A 21,977-nucleotide genomic window follows, 5' to 3' on the forward strand; every position below is an offset into this window, starting at 1 on the left:
CAGGGGAGGCTGCGCTTCCCGGGCATCGGCCGGCACACGCAGCCACCCCCGGCTGGGCCCGGGCCCCGCGGTCTCCTTTCGAGAGCCGCTTCGTTCAGCCCCGCACGGGGAGGGACCCTCCGCCGCCGGCAGCAGCCCTGTCCCCACGGCCACGCGTGGGCGGAACCTGGCCCCCCGCCACCGCCCCGCCTCCCGGGCTGGGCTGGTGGTGCGGGAAGCCGCTACTAGCTCTTAGCTCCGAGGGCCAATCCGCGCCGCCGTGGGAAGCTCCGCCTCCGGAAGCCGGGAGCGGAGAGCGGGAGGCAGGCAGGCCGGCGGCAGTGGGGGCACCCGGGGGAGAGCAGGGGCGGGCAGCCGGTTGCAGCGCCGTTTGCGGCACCGCCGGCGCGCTCCTTCGCCATGCCCGCCTTCCGGCAGGTGGGGGAGAAGCAGCTGCCCCAGGAGGTCGTCTTCATGGCCTGGTCCCCCAAAAGGGACCTCATCGCCCTGGCCAACCGAGCGGGGGAGGTGAGTGCGGGGGCTGCCGGCCCTGGCCCCGGCCCCGGCATGTCTGGCAGGAAGGGCTCTGGGAAGGACGGCGGCTGCGCCAGCGGGGAAACGCTGCCTGCTCTGTGCAGCCCCTGCGACCCCTCGGCTGTCACCGGTGGCACAGCTCTTGCAAGCTTAGCCCAGCGTGTGGGAATAGCAGAGCTTTTACCCAGTTTCTCTGTACTTCCTGTCCCTTTTCTTTTCACTTTCTAGTTTCCAAGCAAGTTCAACAATCACATTCCCAGTTCCAGCATCTGTGGGATTTTAAAGTGCATGAAATTTCCTATTTAAATTACCTGATTTTCCAACACACACACACCCGGAGCCCTGATCGTTGACGAACAGACTGTTGTGCTCCTAGGCGGCCTTCGCTGGAGAAGCTGGGTGGCCCCTCTGGGTTACAGACTGCGAGGCTTCCAGAGGGCACAGCTTCCCTCTGCGTTACAGTCAGCGACCTGCTGGCCTCTGAAATGGCATGGGAGTGACTCCTCTCCCAGAGGAGCAGGCGGTATTTAAGATGCAGGACTTGTAAGAGAGTGGTTAAACAAAAAAAAACGTGTCTTGAACTGATTTACATGCTGCTATTAACAGGAGAAAGGTTTATTTTTCTGTCTTCAATGTGCTTGCCTTGTAGGTTTTACTACATCGGCTTGCAAACTTCCAGCGAGTGTGGAGTTTGCCTCCAAATGAAAACACAGGAAAAGAAGTGACTGCTCTTGCTTGGAGACCAGATGGCAAAAGTAATGTCAAGTACAGGAGATGATATGGTGCCATGGAAAAGAGTGAAGGCTGTGGTGATAATACCTCTTGCCTGTAAAAGAAATTGTCAAGTAGAATGTGTTTGAAGAGTAGCTTAATTTTATGTACGTTTATTCAGAGTAATGGAGTGCATTACCCTGTTGAAAGCAAGAAAGGGTTGTAAGGTGGATTTATGTCCCAAATGCTGCTTTTCATGGTATAAAAAAACCTTGGGGTTCCTAACTAAATACAAGACTTTTACATTAATGACAAAGTTTATTCTGCAAGTACAGAGAGGGGCTGTCTGTCTGATCAGGGTTGACAGAAAGCTTAGTTAATTTAGGATAGGCTGAACTTTAGAAACTAGAATTGCTCTTATGATATACCAGAAAAAAAAAAAGTTATTTTCCTTATCAACAAAAATAATATTGAAATTATTAATGCAATAAACCTAAGCTGGAAATCAGCTACTTTTTATGTTGGAGAATGTGAATAATCATTTTCTATGACATGTGGGTGAAAAATACCTGTATAGTTTTATGATGGAGTCAGAGGAGTTTAAAGAACTTTTGTTTAAGCTGGTTGCCTGTGATTACAAAGAAGTAAGCTTAGAAGCCTTTGCTTGCTATATGCTTTTATGGATTAATAAAGTTAAGGTGATGTAGCTCAGCAAATCATAAATTGCATTTTGTTGTAATAAACCCCAAACCTCCCTGGTGGACAGGGTTTCCTTATAGTTTTGACCTCTATTTTGTGAAACTTGAAGCCTCTGCTTTATCAGAGCTGTTGTTAGAAGTATGAGAAGTGTGCTCTGTTCAACATGTAGATAAATAATTGTGGGATCATGCCTTTGACTTTTCACCTAAAATATGGCAGGAGTTCAAACCTCCTTTTTAATGAGCAGGTTTCACATGAGAATTTGGAAGGACTATAAATAGACAAAGAGAAAATTCTGACCAGTAGTTGGCTTTGAAGAGACATTGTAGGCACTTTATACAGAATTAGAAAATAAAGATTTGCACACTGGTTGGTTATACATTTTACTCATCTTTCTTTAGTTTTGGCTTTTGGCCTTGCTGATACCAAGAGGATTATTCTATGTGATGTAGAGAAACCTGAAAGCTTGCACTCCTTCTCCATCGACTTGACTGTTACTTACATGCACTGGATGGAAGTAACTGAGGAAAGCAGGTGAGTCCCAAAAATTCTCAATTGTGGGCTATACAGTGCCAATACTTGTATGTTACAGATGGTCATATATGGCTTTTTGTTACCACTTGGCTAAAATTTTCCTTTTGGTTAGAGTAGACCCTTCTCATACACCTACTTTTAATGCTGGTGTCTTAGACTTGTGGTTCTTTTGGTTATGTAGAGAAATTCTAGCATGATCTTGAGCTCCCCCCCTCTTCAGGGCTGCTTAATCTAGTGTTAGTTTGTACAAATTGTCTTCTCATCAAGTTTACTTCAATACCAATTCATTTATTTAATGACAGTAATGTAATGTTCATCTGCTTTAGTCAGAATAACTGTTAAATCTTTCTTCACTGGTGTTGAGATCTTTAACTTGGTGCTTAAATCTTTCACAGTGTGCCTTTGGTGTTCCACCCAGCACTGCTAGTAGTTCTGTGGTGGGGAGTACTTCAGGAAGCCACATTGCCCCTAGTGACCCTGAGCTCTCTGGCATTAGGCAATTCTCAGCAGCACTTGTGAGCTGGTCCCTATATCTGTGGTTGTATAAAACCCTCTGTTACTCACCTTATTGCACTGCAAGACAATAATTCAGTGAAAGATTTGTTTTAAAAAGGGAGGTGATTTGGAGTTTACACACACCCCCCACCCCCCAGAAAATCCCACTTGTAAAATAGCAATAACTAGATCTTTACTCACTCTGGTGTTCTCCTGGTGGGGGACAGACTTAGCCCCTTATGGGGAATCTCATTCTTCTCTCAGGTGTATGGTGTGGTGTTAAGTACTGCATTTTAGCCTTCCTCTGACTGTCATGTGTCCTTAGGGTGGAGCTTTTTTAAAGTGTAGGTAGGTTGTACTGGAGGGTTGTGCAGGATTTAAACAGAAAGCCTTGGTCAGTGACTGTGTTACAGGTGATGAGGGATTTGGTGGCAAGATACTGAAACAGCAGATAGAAACTTTAAATTATCTTTTGGTGGAAATAAATAAATAGTATTTTTAGACTTCTTTTCTTAATTTGGTCATTTGATAAGTTATTAAAGGGCCCATGAGGGATTCCCCTCTGATATTTGCAGCTCTTTAATATGCATGACATATTGAGTAACTTTGAAGTTAGAAATAAATTCTCTTCTACCCCCCATTTTTTACATCTTGGGTGGTTAAAGACAGTCCTATTTCTTTTTCAGTGTTCTCACTTCCTTTTACAATGCTGAGGATGAATCAAATCTCCTTTTGCCTAAATTGCCAGCACTACCAAAAAAGTAAGTGTTTCCCTAGTAAACTTTAGAAGATACAAGTTGTCATTTGTTGTCATTGTTTTGGCTATTCATCTTTAATGCTCTACAGATACTTTGGGTCAGATGTCTGCTCGATATCATTAAGAATAATTATTTTATTTTCAGTTACAGTACGACTGCAAAAATTTTCAGGTAAGAAATTGTCATCTTAGGTCTCTCTCTTTTTTTTTTTTTCCCCCTTGGTTTTGAGGCAAGCTACATAATCCCCAATCATGTGTTTTGTATTTCCAGTGAGGAAAAGTCAGATGAGATTATGAAGCTTCTGGGTGATGTAAGGTAAAGTATGCATGTAACTGGTCATGGTTGGTTTTGGGGTTGTGGTTTTGGGTGTGGGTTTTTTTGGTTGGTTAGGTAAAAATAATGGATAAGTGGGTTTATTTATACATTATTCATAATCTGTTTTTAAGGGACCCATAGAAAGGATATGGAATGCCTTTTCTTTCACATTCAAAAATAAAAGTTCTCTCATTATGAAACACGTAGGGTGCAGCTGAAGGAAGTGTAGTTCAGCAGGTTGAGACTGGCTTTGGGGATTGCTTGGGGTGCGTCTTCAAGGAGGGTGCTCAACCTCTGTGCCTTGTTTTTCCATTCCATTTTTCTGTCACTTTCTTTCACTGTTCCTTACAGTCTCACCACTGAGAATCATCCTCCATATTTCAAAATTTGCACCTCTATCAAGCCTTGATATCTCTTCTTACAGTATGGCTTCTTTGCTAGAAAGAGAGTGACTGCTCTCAGTGCTGTAGGAGCTCTCAGGATTCTGTGCTTCTTCATCTATTCAATTAATAAAAACAAAAGTTTCTCAGATACTGTTAAGCTTTGTTGGTTTTAACACATACTTAGGGGTGTAGCAGGCAGAAGCTGCTGTTAATTTCCTGTATTTATAAGGGAACATGTGAAACATTCCCTTTTTTTATGTTGGGAGAGTATTACTGCTCACTGTAATGCAAGCAGATATGTGTAGTTGGAGATGTATGGATGTATGACAGCAATGGACAACCTCCCTGTCCAAAGTTTAACATTCCAAACATAGGTCAGCTTTTTCCCAAGTTACTGTAGCAAGTTAGTTTTACTAAGTGAGCAAAACTCAGACCTGTCTGTCCCAGACCCTATTCTTTGAACTGGGTTTCTGTGTCTGATGCTGCAGTTACTTGTGGCTGTTCTTTGCTTGCTACATCCATTCCAAATCTTTCTTGCCTTTGAGGTTTTGCTGGGGAGCACCAGGGAGTGGCTGCGACAAACTCACTCTGCATGTAGTTAGGATACACTCAGGGGACTGCAGAAGTAGCTTTGTAAGAATGCTTTGCAGCCTGTATGCAGGCTGTTGCTAGAAACTGGTACTTTTTTCTTCTAGAAGGTATAAAGCTCATGTAGGAAGACTTCTGTACCTAAATTGTGTGAATTTTCCATTGTGTCTGATAACTTAGTAATGGATACTATTTCTGTAAATGTTAGATACAGGTCATACCAGTGAAATCCAAGTTGATATTTTTTCTCTTTTAAAATGTCTTGGATTTGCAGAGAGTAGTACAGTGTTTCTTTTTGTTCAGTGATTCTTTAGAGGATCTTTAGTAAAGTGATGGATGGAATTTTAAGTATTAAGAAGTGTATTTGTTTGCAATAGAGCTTGTTTCAGTACGCTCATCAGTGCATATTCTTCTATTTTTACAGGCTTAATGCTCTTGTCCTTGGTGGTAGCTCAGGATTTATTGAGATTTATGCTTATGGAATGTTCAAGATTGCTACAGTAACTGGGGTACGTTCCATTCCTTTCCCTCTTTTCCCTCCATGATGTCCCAAGCTACAGCTGAATTGAATGAAAAAATACATGTGTCTGCTCATACAGAAGGGAAAATGGGTTGTTGAAGTTTAAAGAAAGAAAAAGTTGTTTCTCTTGGTTGGGTTGTGTGATTATTTTTGGAAGGACATTCTAACTTTGGTGGTTTAACACCTTGTTTCAAGTGAAACTAAAGTTCAGTGCTAATCCCCAGTAAAAAGGATGCTTCTGTTCCTGAACAGTAGCTGAAAATTCCACTTTGTTTTTCTGTGTCATTGAGCTAAATCACTGAATACGTCTTAGCAGAAGTGCAACATTTCATTAACTTCTCAACTGGAATCCCTCAGGTGGCAGGTTCCTGTCGTGGGCTATGCTTGTCTAGTGATCTGAAATCACTGTCGGTGATCACAGAGATACAGGACTCTGCAGACAGTGAAGCAGAGATAACGTATTTTCAGGCAAGTGAAGTAATATTAGAACATTCTTTAAAAGTAAACCAGCTTTTTTAGTTACTTTCTGGTAGCTCTATTGTTTTCCCACTATGTACAGAAAAAACACAAACTGCTGTTTCCATTTTCTCTGAAATTCACCCCAGTAAAGCTTTTGGATTTATCACATTACCATCCAGTTTCGCTGATGATGAGGAGGATTTGAGGCATTCTTTTACAAAGTAACTGTAAATATAACATTCATTTCCCTGCCCATGGCAGGGGGTTGGAACTAGATGATCTTTGATAAGGTCCCTTCCAACCCAAACCATTCCAATCTTCTGTGATTTATTCAATTATAGTTATAGTCATTCAGATTTCCTTCATTCTGCACACAAAAGCATAGGAACAATGCTGTTGTTTACCCAGTCTATCCAAAAAAGTAATCCTAAAACTATTACTGTCAAAACTCCAAATTGTGGAACTCATTAAAATGAGTTTTTATAGATGTATTAAAAATATTTATTGCCCCTTTAAATTAAATGCTTTTCCCCCTTAAAATCAACTTCAAAGAAATGAAAAATTACAGGTTTTTTCTGTGGGTCTTCTCCCTGTCTCCTTTAATTTCTGTTATCTAAATTTTTTTATAAGAAAAATAGTTAGTTATTGCTTGTTTCACTTGTTACAGCTGGACACTAGTCTGTTATCAAGTTACTTACCCGAGGTAACTCAAATGGCCCGGAAGTTTACTCACATTTCAACTCTGCTACAGGTACAGTTGTAGTATAATTTCCTTATATATCACAGTTCTTACAGGCTTTGGTATTCTTAACACAAGTAAAATAAATGTTTTCTTGTAGGACATCTACATTGGTTTTAAGTAAATGTAGAGTATTTGGAATTTGGTAATAAGTTTCATATTTCATCTCTAGCATGTATTCTGTTTGTATTGTAACATCCAGTTCTTACACATGATTTCAGGGGGCAGGGAAGGGAATAGTAATGCTGTTGTCTGTGTTACAGTATATAAAGTTGTCACTGACATGCATGTGTGAAGCATGGGAGGAAATACTGATGCAGATGGACTCACGGCTGACAAAGTTTGTGCAGGTACCACAGTACTGACCATTCCTTTGGAAAAGCATTTTTTGCTGTAGTTCTGTTGTTCATGCTAGCATGCTGTGTATCTGAATGTTGTTTAAGCATAATGCCTCCAGATAACAATCTGTAAGGTCAGAGGCAACCTGGAACCTATTGTGTGTCAGGAGCTCCGATGCTGAAGATATCTGAGTACAATCAAGCACAATTGTACTGTGATACTTCTTTATTTTATTCTAAGTTATTCAAAAGTGATAGCTTACAGCTTCCACAGCTATTGACCACTTGCTTTCTATTTAAGGCTGTGCTGTTTGTACTCCAGTCATTGGTAAACTGAATACTGTAAATACTGAGTAACAAATGCTGACCAGCACTTTCAGCCCAGTGCAGCAGAGCACTGATTAAGATGTTCTTGGATTTCCTTAAATTTTGTGTTTATTGACCATAGTTAGAAATGAATTGCATCAAATATATTATTTTTTTCAACTAAATTCTTGGTGATGGCAAACTGCTTATTATTTTTAATGGGTGATACAAATACAATATAATACAATACAAATATAATCAAAAAGAACGTAAAATACTAGAAAATTTCCAGTGATCGGTAGTCTGATTTCAACATTCAAGCATATGGGTGGGTTTTCCAGTATACTTTAATTGATGTGTTTGTGAGATTATGTGGTAGCCTGGATTTCATCTTTTTACCAATCTATTTCAATCATTTTGACTGACAGGAAAAGAATACAACCACTTCTGTTCAGGATGAGTTTATGCAGCTGTTGTTATGGGGCAAAGCAAGGTAGTTACTGTTGTTTTATCTGAGTATGCATTTGCATTTGATATTGAAATACAAAATGAATGCATATTTGGTTCTTTCTCCCACCTCCTTCAGTCTGGAACTTCAGGCATTACTAATGAACCAGCTAACAGTAAAGGTATGTTCATGTTTTTAAGCAATTTAAAGCAATCTATTTCAGTGTATTTTAATCACTGTTCTGTTAACAGGACGTTACTGTGTGTTTGTGTTGCTTTTTTTAACAGGGCTTAAAAAAACTTGGTCAGTCCATAGAGTCTTCCTATTCCAGTATACAAAAGTTGGTCATAAGTCATTTGCAGAGGTAAGTCACAGAATGTCCAGTGAATTATAGATAAAATGGCACACTACACACTCTGTTGAAAGCCAGCAGGCTGTGTTGGTTGTTCTTTGCATGTGGGCATGCTGGTGTGGAGACTGTGGTCGTGGCAAGGCAATCATGGCAAAAAGCTTACCTTTGTGTAATGGGAACTGTTCAAGTACTTTGCAGAGTCTCCGTGGCACATCATCTGTATGTCACTGCCTGGTGTGTTTATGAGTATATGCAAAATATTCACACTGACTTTGGTGATTAAAACCATTAGGACAACGTTTGCTTTTCTGTGAAGTGGTACTTGAACTCTTACATGCCACACCACCTCATAAAACTCTCCATTTTCACATTAAATGATAAAAATGTAGAATGCAGCAAAGCAGTGAATGTCCACAGGGTGACTACAAGGTTCTACTTCTTTGCTCTGCCCTCCTAGTGGCTCCGAGGCACTGTTATACCACTTGAGTGAATTGAAAGGAATGGCTTTATGGAAACAAAAATATGAGTCTCTGGGATTAGATGCATCAGGAATTGAAGGTACAGTAGTGTGTGTGTTACCTGCTCTGATTTCACCTTTGAAACCTTGATAATGACAGTTAACCTCTCTTTGCAGAGGCCATTACTGCTGTTGGGTCTTTCATCCTGAAAGCAAATGAGCTGCTTCAGTAAGTATGAAGTGTAGAGAACATTAAAAAAGCATGTGTGTTGAGCCATGTATCTGAGGGGGAGCATGTGGCTGGGTATAAAAGCGGCTGGGAAAGCAAGACTTCTGTCTTGGTGGTGAGCATTTTACCTTGTCTCACTGCATCTTACAGATTCATACGCCAAGAACAGTCTTAGTTGGGAGGTTGCATTGTGCATTTAAAAAAAAAACCAAACCAAACTATAACACAGGTCTTTCTGTAGTGAGGATGGGACTTGAGCCTGGAACAGCTTGTGACATTTGGATCTGGTAATTTCTTCTCTTGTTTCTTGCTCAGAGTTATCGACAGTAGCATGAAAAACTTCAAAGCCTTTTTCCGCTGGCTGTATGTGGGTAAGCTTGATCACATAGTAACCATCCAGTATCTCTTTTGTACTGCAAGCATTGAAATGTCAGCAAGTAATTAAGTTAACTAACTGTCTGTGTCATAAATTCTGGACATCTAAAAGGCTGCAGTTGATGAGGCAAGAATAATTGTAATATTAAACATGCCGATCATAAATTGGATAGTATTCCTAACTGTTGTCTGCTTCATGAGCAAATTGCTGGTCTTGACTTGGAGAGATTAAAGAACTTTACACTGTATTTGTAGTTTAACTCTCCTTTAGTCAGCCACTTGCTGTTTTCTTCTGTGGAGACCTAATTAGCTGTAAGGTTATGCACAGATATAAATGGTCTCTGAATGTCCAGATGCATTTAATAGCCACCTCCGACTGCAGCTGGGTAGCTGCAGGGAAGTGTTAGAGGGATGTGCAGAACACTGCATTTTAGCCTGCTTGGTTTTTATAAAGTGCTTATGAATAGTTTATAATTTTTAATTGATTTTTTTTTTTTAGAACTACTTTACAAAACCCTAAGCAGTCTTTACTGTAAAAGCACCAGAAATTTACTTACTAGTAGGAACATAGTAATTTGAATTTTGAAAATTGTTGAAAGAACAACTGCCAGGGTTCTCTGTCATAACATTAGAACTTTAAACACTCGCAACATAAACATTGTTTATGTTTAAACTAAATACTGGGCAATTTCCAGTGATCAGTAGTCTGATTTCAGCTTTCAGGGACATTTAAGCCTCACTGATGTCAAATTACTTCTGTGGAATTCTCTTAAAGCACATTGTTCTGGGCATGACAATATTTCTGTATTTTTTATATATATATATCAGTTTTACTACTCTTAGTATGTATGCAAATGAGTTCTTATGAACCATTTTTGTAATGGACTTGTCTCAGTCTTATAGAGAGTACAATGCAGTTGGAAAAGATTAAACACCAAAGTTCTCAAGATTTATATTGTAAACTAGTTGGACAGGTGAGGCTTAATTTCAGTCTCAATTCATAATTCTTCATTCCAGAATCTCCTGTTGTTGTCGGCAGTGTCTTATTATGTAACAATGGGAAATTAAGGATATTAGGAAAACATATTAATGCAGTAAGAATGTAATTTTTCCCTCAGCCATGTTAAGGATGTCAGAAGATCATGTGCTTCCAGAACTGAACAAGGTAGTAGTAACATTTTGTAATACATGGTGCTATACTCTGTATTCTGCTTGACTTTGAGCAAGATGAAAGGTTTATTTTTATTCCAAAACTTTAAGAGTGGTGTTTGTAATTTCTTATAGAAAGTTGACACCTGCTGATTAAAAAAGACTTGTCTCACATGAGTTTGCTCTTTCTGTTTTCTTTGATAATTCCACTCTTTCTAGTACACTCTGTGAATGTGAGACCTGTGTGTATAGCAGCTCTGTATATGCCCTAAATGACTGAATTAATGGGAATGGGATTTTAATATCTCTGCTCTGGTAGAGGAGATGGAATACACCTGCCTGAGTTTTGCAGATGCCGTCACACTGAGTGAACCAGTTAATGCGCTCAGGAGCAGAGGCACCTTCCTGAGGGAAATAGATGTGCTGAAGGAATGGACAGATAGGGACCTCCTGAAGTTCAGCAAGGACAGGTGCACGATTCTGTCTGGAGTAAGAGTAACCCCAGCAACTGCACAGCGAGGCTGCAGCTGGCTGGGGAGCAGCTCTGTGAGATAGACTTGGGGGTGCTGGTGGATGGAAGCTGGGCACGAGCCAGCAGTGTGCCCTGGCAGCTGTGGCAGCCAAGAGTAACCAGGGCTGTATTACAGGAGCAAGGGCACTCACCAGATCCCATGTAGAGTACTGTCTCCAGTTTGGGGGCCATCCTATGAGAGGGGCATGAATAAACCGGAGTGAGATCATCAGAGGACTCCCATAAATAGGTTGGAGGCTGGAGCCCGTGAGGACAGGATGAGGGGGCTGCACTTGATCAGCCTATGGAGCATGTTCTCTGTTTATTGAGGTCTGTTACTTATGCTTTGCTTTTCTCCATTTTTTTTCTTTTAGATGACTCAAAAAGATATCACTTTTGTTGCTGACTTTCTTACTGAGCACTTCAATGAGGTAAGTTGCATTGCTTTGCCAAGTACAGCATCTGACTTTATTTTTGCTGCCAATAATTGAATCTGAAAAAAAAAAAGATTAAATTTATTCAGTCATCTACTTCTTATTGATTTGGGGTTTAAATAATGGGTTGGTTTGTGGTTTCTTTTTCCAGGCACCAGAGCTTTACAATCGTAAAGGAAAATACTTCAATGTGGAGAGAGTTGGCCAGGTAAAGAACTGGGGAGTCAATGGATAAAGAAAAAATGATAAAATCCTTAGATGGAGAAGCTTTTGAAGTTGTGCCTGGTTTCTGTCTCAGTCCCTTTTGCTCTGTGTTGCACATTCCAATGATGGTAAATGAGACTATTTTCTTTGTTTTTTGCTATTATTAGGAAAAGGAGAGGAAAATATCTTTCAGTTTTACCTTACTCATGCTGTACTTTTAGTAAAAGGGTGAAACTTCTTCACAGACAGCAATCTTAAGGTGAAATCAAAATGTGTTTATTTGTCTTTATGGATTTCATCACTGGATTTCAGAACATCTGTGCTCAAACATCAGTTTCTTAGGAAGCATTGCTATATGGTCTTAGACAACAGCTGATTTTTCTTACTATTCCTAGAAGGGGTGGAATATGTCATTGTAAGAGTTGGGCATGTTAAATTAAGAAGGAACGTTTGACAGGCTTGTGAGGGGCAATGTTGGAGGTGGATTCTAATGTCCCTTGTTCTTAAAATGCAGTTTTACAAATGTCTGTTTCTTTCTTAGTACTTGAAAGATGAAGATGATGACCTTGTATCACCACCTAATACTGAGGGAAACCAGTGGTTTGACTTTCTTAAAAATAGTACTCACCTTAAAGGTAATGTGTGCTTCAGTAAAAAATAAGTGAATCAAATCTATGCATAGAATGTTAGAAACACAGAAGACCAGTCTGTTTTCTCATGCTTGCAAGTTCTTTCTACAGTGTTAGTCACAGGTCTCCATCTCAGTAGAATAAAATAAGTGAACCTTGTTATTTTACGTGGGTTTTATGTAGCTGCTCACCCAGCCAGTTACCATTATTCTGGGTATTAGGAGTTTCTGACATTTCATGTGCCAGTCTGAGAAACGTTGGCTTGGAAGAAACCCTAGGAGATACCTATTTCAGGAGACCTTAATTCCAGTTCAAGGAAGTAATAATTATGCTTAGGACACTTTCTCCAGATATGACCTAACTTGCTGTCTTTCAGTGGACTCTGAGACTATTTTGTTAATTAGTGGTGAAAAAGAAGTAAAACCCTGTAAAAAGCTGATAGTGAAAATTATTCTTTTTTGCCTCTTTAGAAAGCATAGGCTGGAAAACTTCTACAGCATGAGCTGTCTTGTAATAGAATTTTCTATAGCTGCCTTTTTCTGCCCTTTAAATTCAGTAGAAATGTGAGAAATTATAGCATTTTAGTTTGGAAGACTAGTGTTTAGAAAATGTATTTTTAGACATACTTTGAAAATAGGTTTGCTACTTTGAAGGTGTAGACTACTTGACTGGTTGTTTCTCTCACTGCCTAAGGTTCATGACTGTAGAAATCATTTCTGAGTGTTTTTGTTGGTATTAATTTGGCAAGTATTGAGATGTTTGTCTTGCTCTGAGAGATGTGAGGTTTACAGGAGGAGTAATGGTTCTGCAATGAAACGTGTAGCTGCCTTTGATACTTGATATTGCTCTCCTTGATGTAACTTTCAGCATTTTCACAGCTAAACTTTGGAAAAGAAACAGGTTAAGTACTTTAGTGAGATTTGTATTGAAAGCTGAATGTCTTCTTACAAAGTTAGTTTAATAAGAACAAATCAGTCCTATTGAAGACAAATAGCTACTACAAAACGTATGGAAACTGTTTTGCTGAAGGTATCTTATAACTACTGTATTTGTAGCTCTTGGGTAAATGTACTTCTGTCTTTTTGCAACTTTGAGTGGGCTGTGAAGAAAAGCTGAAGGGGCAGGCAGGCCTCCATTTCTCATTCAGTTCTCTGATTTCATGTTGTAATCCAGTTAGTTACTTGAGTTGGAATTATTATCGGGAATTATTTAGGTGGTCACCTAATGCAACCAATGCAGGGCTAACTTTGAAGCTAGACTGGGGTTGTGCAGTTGAGTCTTCTACATCTGCAACAGTGGAGACCCTCCAGCCTCTCTGGGCACCCTGCTCCAGTGACTAACCAGTCCTTGTGAAAACTTTCTTTTCCTTCTATCTGATTGGAATTTTCCTAGGTGGAGCTTATGACTGTTACATCTTCTCTCTTCAATGTGTGCAGCTTTAAAAGCAGTGTCTTCTCTAACATCTGTTAGGCAGCTGGAGAGAGCCAGAGGTTCCTCCCTGTTAGCCACTGATTGTCTAGGCTGAGTGAACCCAGCCTCCTCAACTTCTCCTTGTAAAGCATATGCTCTCATCCTGCAGCTGTTTCATTGACCCTCCACTGAACTCATTCCAATTTGTCACTTTAATGACAGCATAGTGTGTTGTTACAGACATGCAAATGTTTTCTGAAGGAACTTTTATTATCTGTTTACAGAAAGTCCACTTTTGTTTCCCTACTATCCTGAGAAGTCGCTGCATTTTGTTAAAAGGCAAATGGAAGGGGTCATTGATCAGTGTTTACAAAAGCCAGCAGTAAGTGCAATTACTATAGATGTAACCTTCTTTTAGGGGTAGCAGTCACTGAAAGTATCACTCATGCCTTGCGAGGCCTGAAGTTCTTATCTTTGCTTGCAACTGCCTACAACTTCAGTTTAGTATGTAGCCCAGCTTCACTGCTGGTGGGATGCCTCACACCTTTGGCAAGGGAGAATGTAATGGGGGAGATTTGTTGTTTCATATTTTCTGTTCCCACATTATTGGATCTACTTTAAACGTTAATTAGCTTGGTGTAGGCACTGTGTAACTAGACAGCTGTGTTAGTTGACAATACATTAATCTGCATATTATGAAGAAACATGAAGCATGTACATCAAGTAACACCAGTGTTTGCATGAGAGATGTTTATTCCAGCATCAATATTGGTGGTTTTTTCTTTCAGGTATATTCAGGCGGTTTGTTTCATTGGTGGTTTTGGGGTTGGGGATATTTTTGCCTTGACAATGTAGAATTACAAATAACTGTCTGCATTTTTTTGGCCTATTTTCATTATATTTGTTAGGTTGTAATTGGAAAGTCAGTGCATCAAGCAGTCTGCATGTGTCTCTACAAGACTTCTCAAAGGTATTTCTTTACATTTATTTCTAAAGCTCAGTTGCCCAAAATTACAGTAGCATTTTATAAACAGCTTTGTTTTTTTCATTTTCAGTGAAGATTCCATGCCTCAGTTATTTAAACTACCATTTCTGTAAGTCTGACACTATTTCTTGTTCTCTGTCACTTACCATTTATTGAAGCTTGATCTAAATTTTAATTTCTTCCCCCCACATTGCAGGTGGAATGACAAAACATCTAATATACATTATGTTCTCTTCACCATGTTAGAAAATTCTATTTCTAAAATATACATTTTGAGGAGACATACTGATACTTCCAGGTAAGCCCAAAAGGGGGGAAAAGTGGTTTGTGAGCTTCATCACATGTGTGCAGAGAGAGTTATAATTTCAATCTTTTTGCACAAAGAAAGAATGAGCACAGATGAACAGAACTGTAGGGGCTGGAAGGGACCTCTGGGTATCATCTAGTCCAACCCCCTGCTAAAGCTGGATCACCTAAAACACGTTGCACAGGGTCACAGGGTCATCCAGTGGGGTTTTGAATATCTCCAGAGCAGGAGAACCCACCACCTCTCAGGGCTGCCTGTTCCAGTGCACTGCCACCCTCACTGAAGTTTTCCCTTGGATGGAACTTAATGTGTTCCAGTTTGTGCCCCTTGTCCTGTCTCTGGGCACCACAGAGAAGAGGCTGGCCTTTTCCTCTAGACACTCACCCTTCAAGTATTTAAAGTGTTGATCAGATCTGTCTCAGTCTTCTCCAGGCTAAACACACCCAGCTCTCTCAGCCTTTCCTCATTGGAGAGATGCTCCAGTCCCCTCATCACCTTTGTAGTCCCCTGCTGGACAGTCTTCAGTAGTTCCCAGTCTGTCTTGAACTTGGGAGCCCAGAACTGGACGCAGTATTCCAGATGTGGCCTCACCAGGGCAGAGCAGAGGGGAAGGAGAACCTCACTTTACTTGCTGGCCATTCCATTCTTAAAGCACCCCAGGTCCATTGGCCTCCTTTGTCACAAGGGCACTGCTGGCTCATGGAGAGCTTGTTGTCGACCAGGACTCACATGTACTTCCCCACAGAGCTGCTTCTGACCAAACTAACCTGTTCTGGTGCCCAGGGTTATTCTTCCCTAGGTACAGACTACATGTGCCCTTGTTGAATTTCATTTGGTTTGTCTTTGCTCAACTGTCAATCAGGGTCTTGCTGAACGTCTGTGCAGCCTCCTGCTGTGTCAGCCACTCCTCCCAGTTTACTGGGTAGGATAGAGTACAGGATAGTTTACAGGGACAGCAAAGGGAGGGAGAAGTAATGGTAACAGGACTTTATAGCCACATATACAAAACTGATGATACACAATGCAGTTTTCACTGAACTGCATGACTCACTGTAGAGCTTGGAGCTCTCCCGAAGCTGAACCATCCCCAAACCATGTGTCCTGGAGCTGTGTGCTGCTCCCCCACCAGCTCCCTGTATGCTGAGCATGATGTCATGGTACGGAGTAGCAACTTTGGCCAGTTTGGGTCACCTGTCCTGCCTGTGTCCCCTCCCAGCTTCCTGGGTGCCTCCCTGCCATCTCATTAGCAGGTAGCATCCATGGTTATGAGCCCACCTTTGCTGACTGGGAAACAGCCACCCCGCAGCCCCATCACCACTACCGAAACCTTGCCATGCAAACCCAAACCAACTCATTTAGTATAGATGTGAATAACAGGTACCTTAACAGACCTGAGACTGGGACCATCAAGCCAAGAGTTCAGCAACCTGTATCCCAGAGGCCAGCTGCAGTTTCCCATTTGACTCCACTAGGAGGACAGAAAGCGAAAGGTTCCCATGCACCGCCTGTGTTGTGCCAAGCTTGGACAGGTTTACAGCCTCTCTTACCACAGTTGCCATTAGATTTTTTGGGTTTTCTATGAATGGAGATTAGTCACTGAGATAATGAGCTCTCTTCTTCTAGGTCTGTCAGTAATGGAATTCTTGCAGTAGAGTTTGGGAACTTCTTGAACAACAGTATAAACGAGAGCTCAGACTCCAGGTCAGTACATTGTATTTGTACTCCAGAATTGCAGATTGATAAATTGAAGTCTGTTTTTTCTAGTATTCATTTCACATTAGGTTAACTTCTTAGGCTTTGCAGTTTGGCTTCTACCCTGCAAGTTACTGCTTCAGATGCTGAACCAGCTCACAGTGCTCAAGTGAGTCAGGCTGTGAGGAATGCCACAGGTGCCTGAAGCTGCAGGATTGTGACTTGTTTTGCCCTTCATCTCATGATCAAGTAAATTTTAGTTTTCTCATTGAAAACTAGAACAATAGCACATGTGCAAAAAACAAAGATAGCTGGAAACAGCTCTTAGGGCTGTGATGTTCTCTAAGATGGACTGAGACTTGACATGCCTGAATGAAGGCATCTCAGAAGGCATGGCAAGCTAAGCTCATCCTTTTCATGTAAAAAGGCCAGATTGCTCTCAGTACTTGTGTTGTGTTTCTAAATTTTCTTTGGTGTTTTTCTTAACTGTTTGTTACATGTCACCTGAAATGGAGGAAAAATAAAATTCCTAGTAAATTTGGTTGGATTTTCTTTGGGTTTTTTCTATCAGAATTACTTTTCCTGCATGTTACAGGAGTCTGACATGGTTTTGGCTGTTCAGTGTCTTAGTTCCATGACTGACCCTCTCTGTCATTTACAGTAAAGAACACCCTTAACCCCTGGGTACTTTGCAATATGAATGCTGTGCAACTTACAAATATTTTAGTTCTGTATTCTCATTTATTCACTTTTCATTCCTGGATGCTTTCTGAATGATTGATCCTGTAGGTGCTACAGTTGCTTAGATGCACACTTCTATGATGATGAAACTGTAACTGTAGTTCTGAAGGAGAGTGTGGAACAAGAGGGGAAGGAGAGAGTCTTGGCTCAGCTACCTTTATCGTCAGTATACACAGATGAGGACCAAGACAGGGAATTCATCTGGGATTCTACTAAAAGGTACTGAAGAAGTTTGAGCAACTCTGAAAATGCAGAACTGAAAAGCAGATTAAGCAAATAATCTGTGGACAGTTACTCTTGCTTTGTATGTGTAAATGTTTTAAAGATAAAACCTCTTTTTTTTTTTTTGCCAGGGTGAGTGGGTTGGGGAGATGGAAGCTTCCTGAACAGTTTTGTGGGGTTTTGAGGGAATTAGGATTGGCTTTGCTTTTTTTTTTTGAGATTGTGTACTACCTGTGTACGTGGCTGTCTTGAAATGGGAGGACCAATTGAAGATATTCTCTAGAATCACAAGTCTTTTCTTTAGAGGATGCTCTTAGGGACTTAAATTTCAGGATATTTTCAGCATATTTGCTCATGTACCTCTGCCTTGTAGTAAGGATACACAGATATTTTTTCATCTTTTCACTGGTAGTCACACAGCTATTCTTGAAACATCAGAATTGGTTCTTCTCTGTGCTGTTGAGGAGAGTATCTGGGGGAAGCAAATGCACACACACGAGGCCAACATGATTCAGGCACTGAATCCAGGCTTTCAGTTGTGCCTCACTAGCTTGTTATTTCTTCTCTCTATGCTGGTGAATTGCTTAAGATACATTTTTATGTCAAAATGAAGAGCCATGCTGAACTGTAAATATTTTCTTTTATGCTACAAAGAAATTGTGTGTTGAAGAACGAACAGAAAGTACCAAAAGCAAGTGAGGCACAACTTAAGACATAAAAAAAATTGGACTAAGGTATTTCTTAGTGCTGGAATTGTTTCTTATATACAAGGTTTGTGCTTTCCTTCCTGTGTGCAGGCTGGATGAGCAAAGTGATGAGATAACCACACGTACTGTCTGCTTGGAGAATCAGTGGAGAGTTCTGGAGAACATGAAAGCTCAGTATGTTGCTGTAAATGGCATTAGAAAAGTTTCCTGTGTGGTGAGTACAGTATTTGTGACCAAGCCTGTAAACTATTAAAGTAAGTGTCCCTGGACTGGAGAGAGTGGTAGCCTGTTTTTGCTGGTTTAGTGAGATTTATCAAAACTGATTTTTTTTCTTTAACAAATAGATTTGCTCTTTCATGATCTGTTACAATTGTGTCAGGATACAGTCCTAACACGACACAGAAGAACTTCAACAGAAGTTGTTAGAGCTACTTGCTTTACTTTTCAGCCTGTGGAGCAGTAAAAAAATTGCTAATTTCCTTGATACCTCAATTTCAAAGTTAAAGGCTGTTTTCAAAGCCATTGTCTGACAATTAAAATGGTATTGGTGCCTTTATTTATTAACAGAAACTTCTTCATGTCTCTGTAGCTAAGCTCAAATCTCCGTCATGTGAGGGTGTTTGAGATGGATGTAGAGGATGATGGGGAAGTTGAGGAAGAGGAGGAAGAAGAAACCACTCATATTACAGCTGGGGAACCTGATGAGCTAAATCAGCCTGCAGATAACCAGGACAACGTGTGTGATGCCTCTGCTGAAGAACTGCCTGATGAAACTGAAGAGCACGAATCGAGCCTGGAGCCTTGACATGGGCTTTTATGCTGTAAAGGGACGAGACTGTGATCTCGCTTCGGGCTGCTGAGATGATGTCTGCTGTATCTACCCAAGCAGCTGCTGTCAGGATTCCAGCTCAGCTAAGACTGCATTCTAGAGCACGTTTATGTGGCCCTTTTTGTGTGGCATATGGTTTGGTATGAGCTAAATTTCCTTGAACTTTTTCATTTGCAGTTTTTTACAGGCGAGCAGAAAAAGAAATGCCAGCTGACATTTTGTAGTTAACCTGTTCCTAAGATCTGTGTGTGAACTTGTATGTGAAAACAACAAAGCTCAGGACTGAATGCTTCTCAGTCTTTTGTGTTCTGGCAGGGGTTGCAGAAGCTTCTGGTAGAGCCAAAATTTTCAGTGTGTATGGTGAACAAAAAGCTTGCAGATCAGCATAAGACTAGCTGCAAAATTTAGCAGTTGTTACTTAAATACAGACTTTTAAAAAAGTGTTTCGGTCTGTGCAGTTATTTAGTCCTCAGTGCAACATTGTGTGTGTGTTACACACCTGTGTTTTGTCAAATGTTTGCATGTCTCAGCCTGTCTGTCTTCTGCCAGATGGTTCCTGAGCGCCTGTCACCTCCATCTGGGTTGTTTGTAACGAAAAGCTACAGCAGAGAGCATATATTTTTTTATCCTGATGTATAGGCTTCACCATAACCCTGCTCCGTGCTGTAGGAGTGGCATGCTGCTAAGCAGAAGCTAGAAGCAGTGTTTAGAAATTGAAATGCTTTCTTCTTCCCTACTAGCTGTCAGTTAACTGACTTCAAACTCAGCTCTTGGAATGAACAGTGCTGCTAAATGCATGATCTCCCTTCAGGAGAGCGTACCTTCCTTCAGTGGGTGTTCCTTGTATTTGTGGGGACTGGGTCTTACACATGTGCTCCATTCTGTACTTCAAAAATAAATAAATCTTCTGAAGTTGCAGAAATCAAACACTTAACCTCTTGGGTTTTCATATGCTATTTTTAAATAACTGTTTTTTTAAAGTGGAGTTTGGAAGTTTTTGGGCTGAGGGAGACTTGTAAACAAAGCTGTGCAGTTTTGAGAGAGATTTGTTTTTTCTGTTCCTTACCAAGCTCCTTGGAAGTTGCATGCTGTTCAGTGTTCTCATCTAACAGATGCTAATCATGGAGGGCACAATGAAGCTGAAGGACTGGGGGAGCATTCAAAATGCCCATTCAAAAGGGTTGTGGGTTTTCTGTGTGGAACAGTTTCTCTTGAGAACAGCTGCTACAACAGAACCTCCTCAGCTTAAGCCTGGCCTTGTGTTCTTCCTGGAAGCTTTTGCTTTTGATCTAACTTTAAGAATTGTCACACTAGAGTGCTTGGAAACAATTGCTTTGCTGCTCTTTCTGCTAAGTATTTTTAATCTGTGGGTATATGGAAATCTGATCTGACCATAATTGTTTCTAAATTTGCCTTAATGGCAGGTGTGTCCCGTACCAAAGGGGTAATGCTCTTCAGAAATCTCCCTGATGATATTCTGTGCATCTTTCTAGTCCAGTCTGATATACTTGAGGCAGTGAGAGTTTTGTTTCTGGCTTGAATAAATACATGTGCACTTTCTACACTTCATAGTGACACGATATGAACGCACCAGTTTAGGTCAGTGCTTCTGAATGCATTACTGATTCCTCTGTCTAACTTATTTTTATACTGCTACCAGACTTCTGTAATAATAAATGTGCCAGTCATGTGCTTATGTGTTTATTTTTGAAGGGGTAGTAGGAAACACTTGATTCTTGGGATTTTGGTGGTGTCTGGACACGATGATCTCCTCATCATTTTATTTTCTTTATGCTAACTGAAGGCTCTTTCAACCTTTTTCTGCTGTGAGTTCTCATTCTTCCTTGATAGTTTATAGTCAAAAGATCTTTTATTCTCTCAGCAGGCATGTACACAATCTACTCTTAGTGAGCTGATGTTTAGATCTCTGAGTCATTAACTGCTGCCCCTTTAGTATCTACCTGATTTGTGTGTGGCATTTCTATGTTTTTTTCATGATTTTGGGTAGCTTTTATTGTCTGCAGTTCACCTTGTGCCAATCCCTTTGCCAGACCTTTTGTCCACACCTTTTCTGCCTGATCTGAGACTTGAGAACTTGCTGCTTTTCTGAGTTTCTGCTTCAGCCTCTCATCAGTTGGTGCTGTTTTGCTTCACAACTTGGACGTGCCATGGTACCATTGCCTCCTACTTCTATGGATTTCACAGCGTGCTCACAAGCACCTTCACAAGTGACTGCTTCAGCTGCTCAAGAAGACAGGAGCTGAATGGCAAGAAATGGTGGAGAAGTTTGCTTCAGCCAGCTTTCTTTTTGCAGGGGGGAGAAGGGTTGTGTATTTTTGTAACCATGGCTACAGTTGGTGCAAATGCTGCTTGGCTTTGAGAAACCTACTTTAAAAAGCTTTAAGTAAACCTTGTCAGCATGGGAAAGCCATCTGCATAAAAAGTACTTCAGTTCTTCAGTAAGATTCTGCAGTCTGTTAATACTTGCAGTCAGAGTTGGTTCATGTGTCGTCTTAGGTACTGCAGGGGTGTCTGGGAAGACCTCTCTTGCTACCTTAAACAAGCTCTTGCTCTTGGAGCTGTGACTAGTATCTTGCTTCACAAGCTGGTTTAGGGGAAGAACTGAGGTAGCTTGTGCCATGAAAGAATGGTGGTAGTCTAAGATTTTTTGGGAGAGGGGAAGGAAGTCTTCACGAATCAGTTCATAATAAGCAGTAAGGAGAATGCATATGGCTGAGGAGAGAGGATGAGAGGCATTTCATGGGCCAAGTCTCAAGAAGAGTTGCAAAATGACACAGGGAACTCTATGGAGAATACCACAGTGGAGGAATTCTAAGAAAAAAGCCCCAAACCACCTCAGGAACTGGAAGAGAAGAAATGCCCCTTGTAGGTGAATAAAACGCAATTAACTATACCTCTGTATTAAGTAATAGAGCTG

The 21,977-nt window shown here is 40.8% G+C and overlaps 1 protein-coding gene across 1 annotated transcript; it reads left to right on the forward strand.

Annotated features, from left to right (window-relative positions):
- Window positions 1-399: 399 nt before the first annotated feature.
- Window positions 400-19,553, forward strand: ANAPC4 (anaphase promoting complex subunit 4; the record flags this gene model as incomplete). The annotated part of the gene is made up of 28 exons (XM_084266990.1): window positions 400-507; window positions 1,163-1,268; window positions 2,325-2,457; window positions 3,639-3,713; window positions 3,855-3,881; window positions 3,981-4,025; window positions 5,421-5,505; window positions 5,874-5,984; window positions 6,643-6,726; window positions 6,978-7,064; window positions 7,787-7,851; window positions 7,945-7,987; window positions 8,094-8,170; window positions 8,616-8,716; window positions 8,793-8,844; window positions 9,160-9,215; window positions 10,338-10,384; window positions 11,254-11,310; window positions 11,465-11,521; window positions 12,059-12,152; window positions 13,841-13,938; window positions 14,465-14,526; window positions 14,612-14,650; window positions 14,738-14,839; window positions 16,472-16,549; window positions 17,330-17,500; window positions 18,301-18,424; window positions 18,800-19,553. 28 exons carry the CDS (start codon window positions 400-402, stop codon window positions 19,013-19,015), a joined length of 2,400 nt encoding a protein of 799 aa, XP_084123116.1. The 3' UTR covers window positions 19,016-19,553.
- Between the last annotated feature and the right edge of the window lie 2,424 nt (window positions 19,554-21,977).

Source organism: Gallinula chloropus (assembly GCF_964237585.1).
Source record: "Gallinula chloropus genome assembly, chromosome: 7".
Classification (NCBI taxonomy): Eukaryota; Metazoa; Chordata; class Aves; order Gruiformes; family Rallidae; genus Gallinula; species Gallinula chloropus.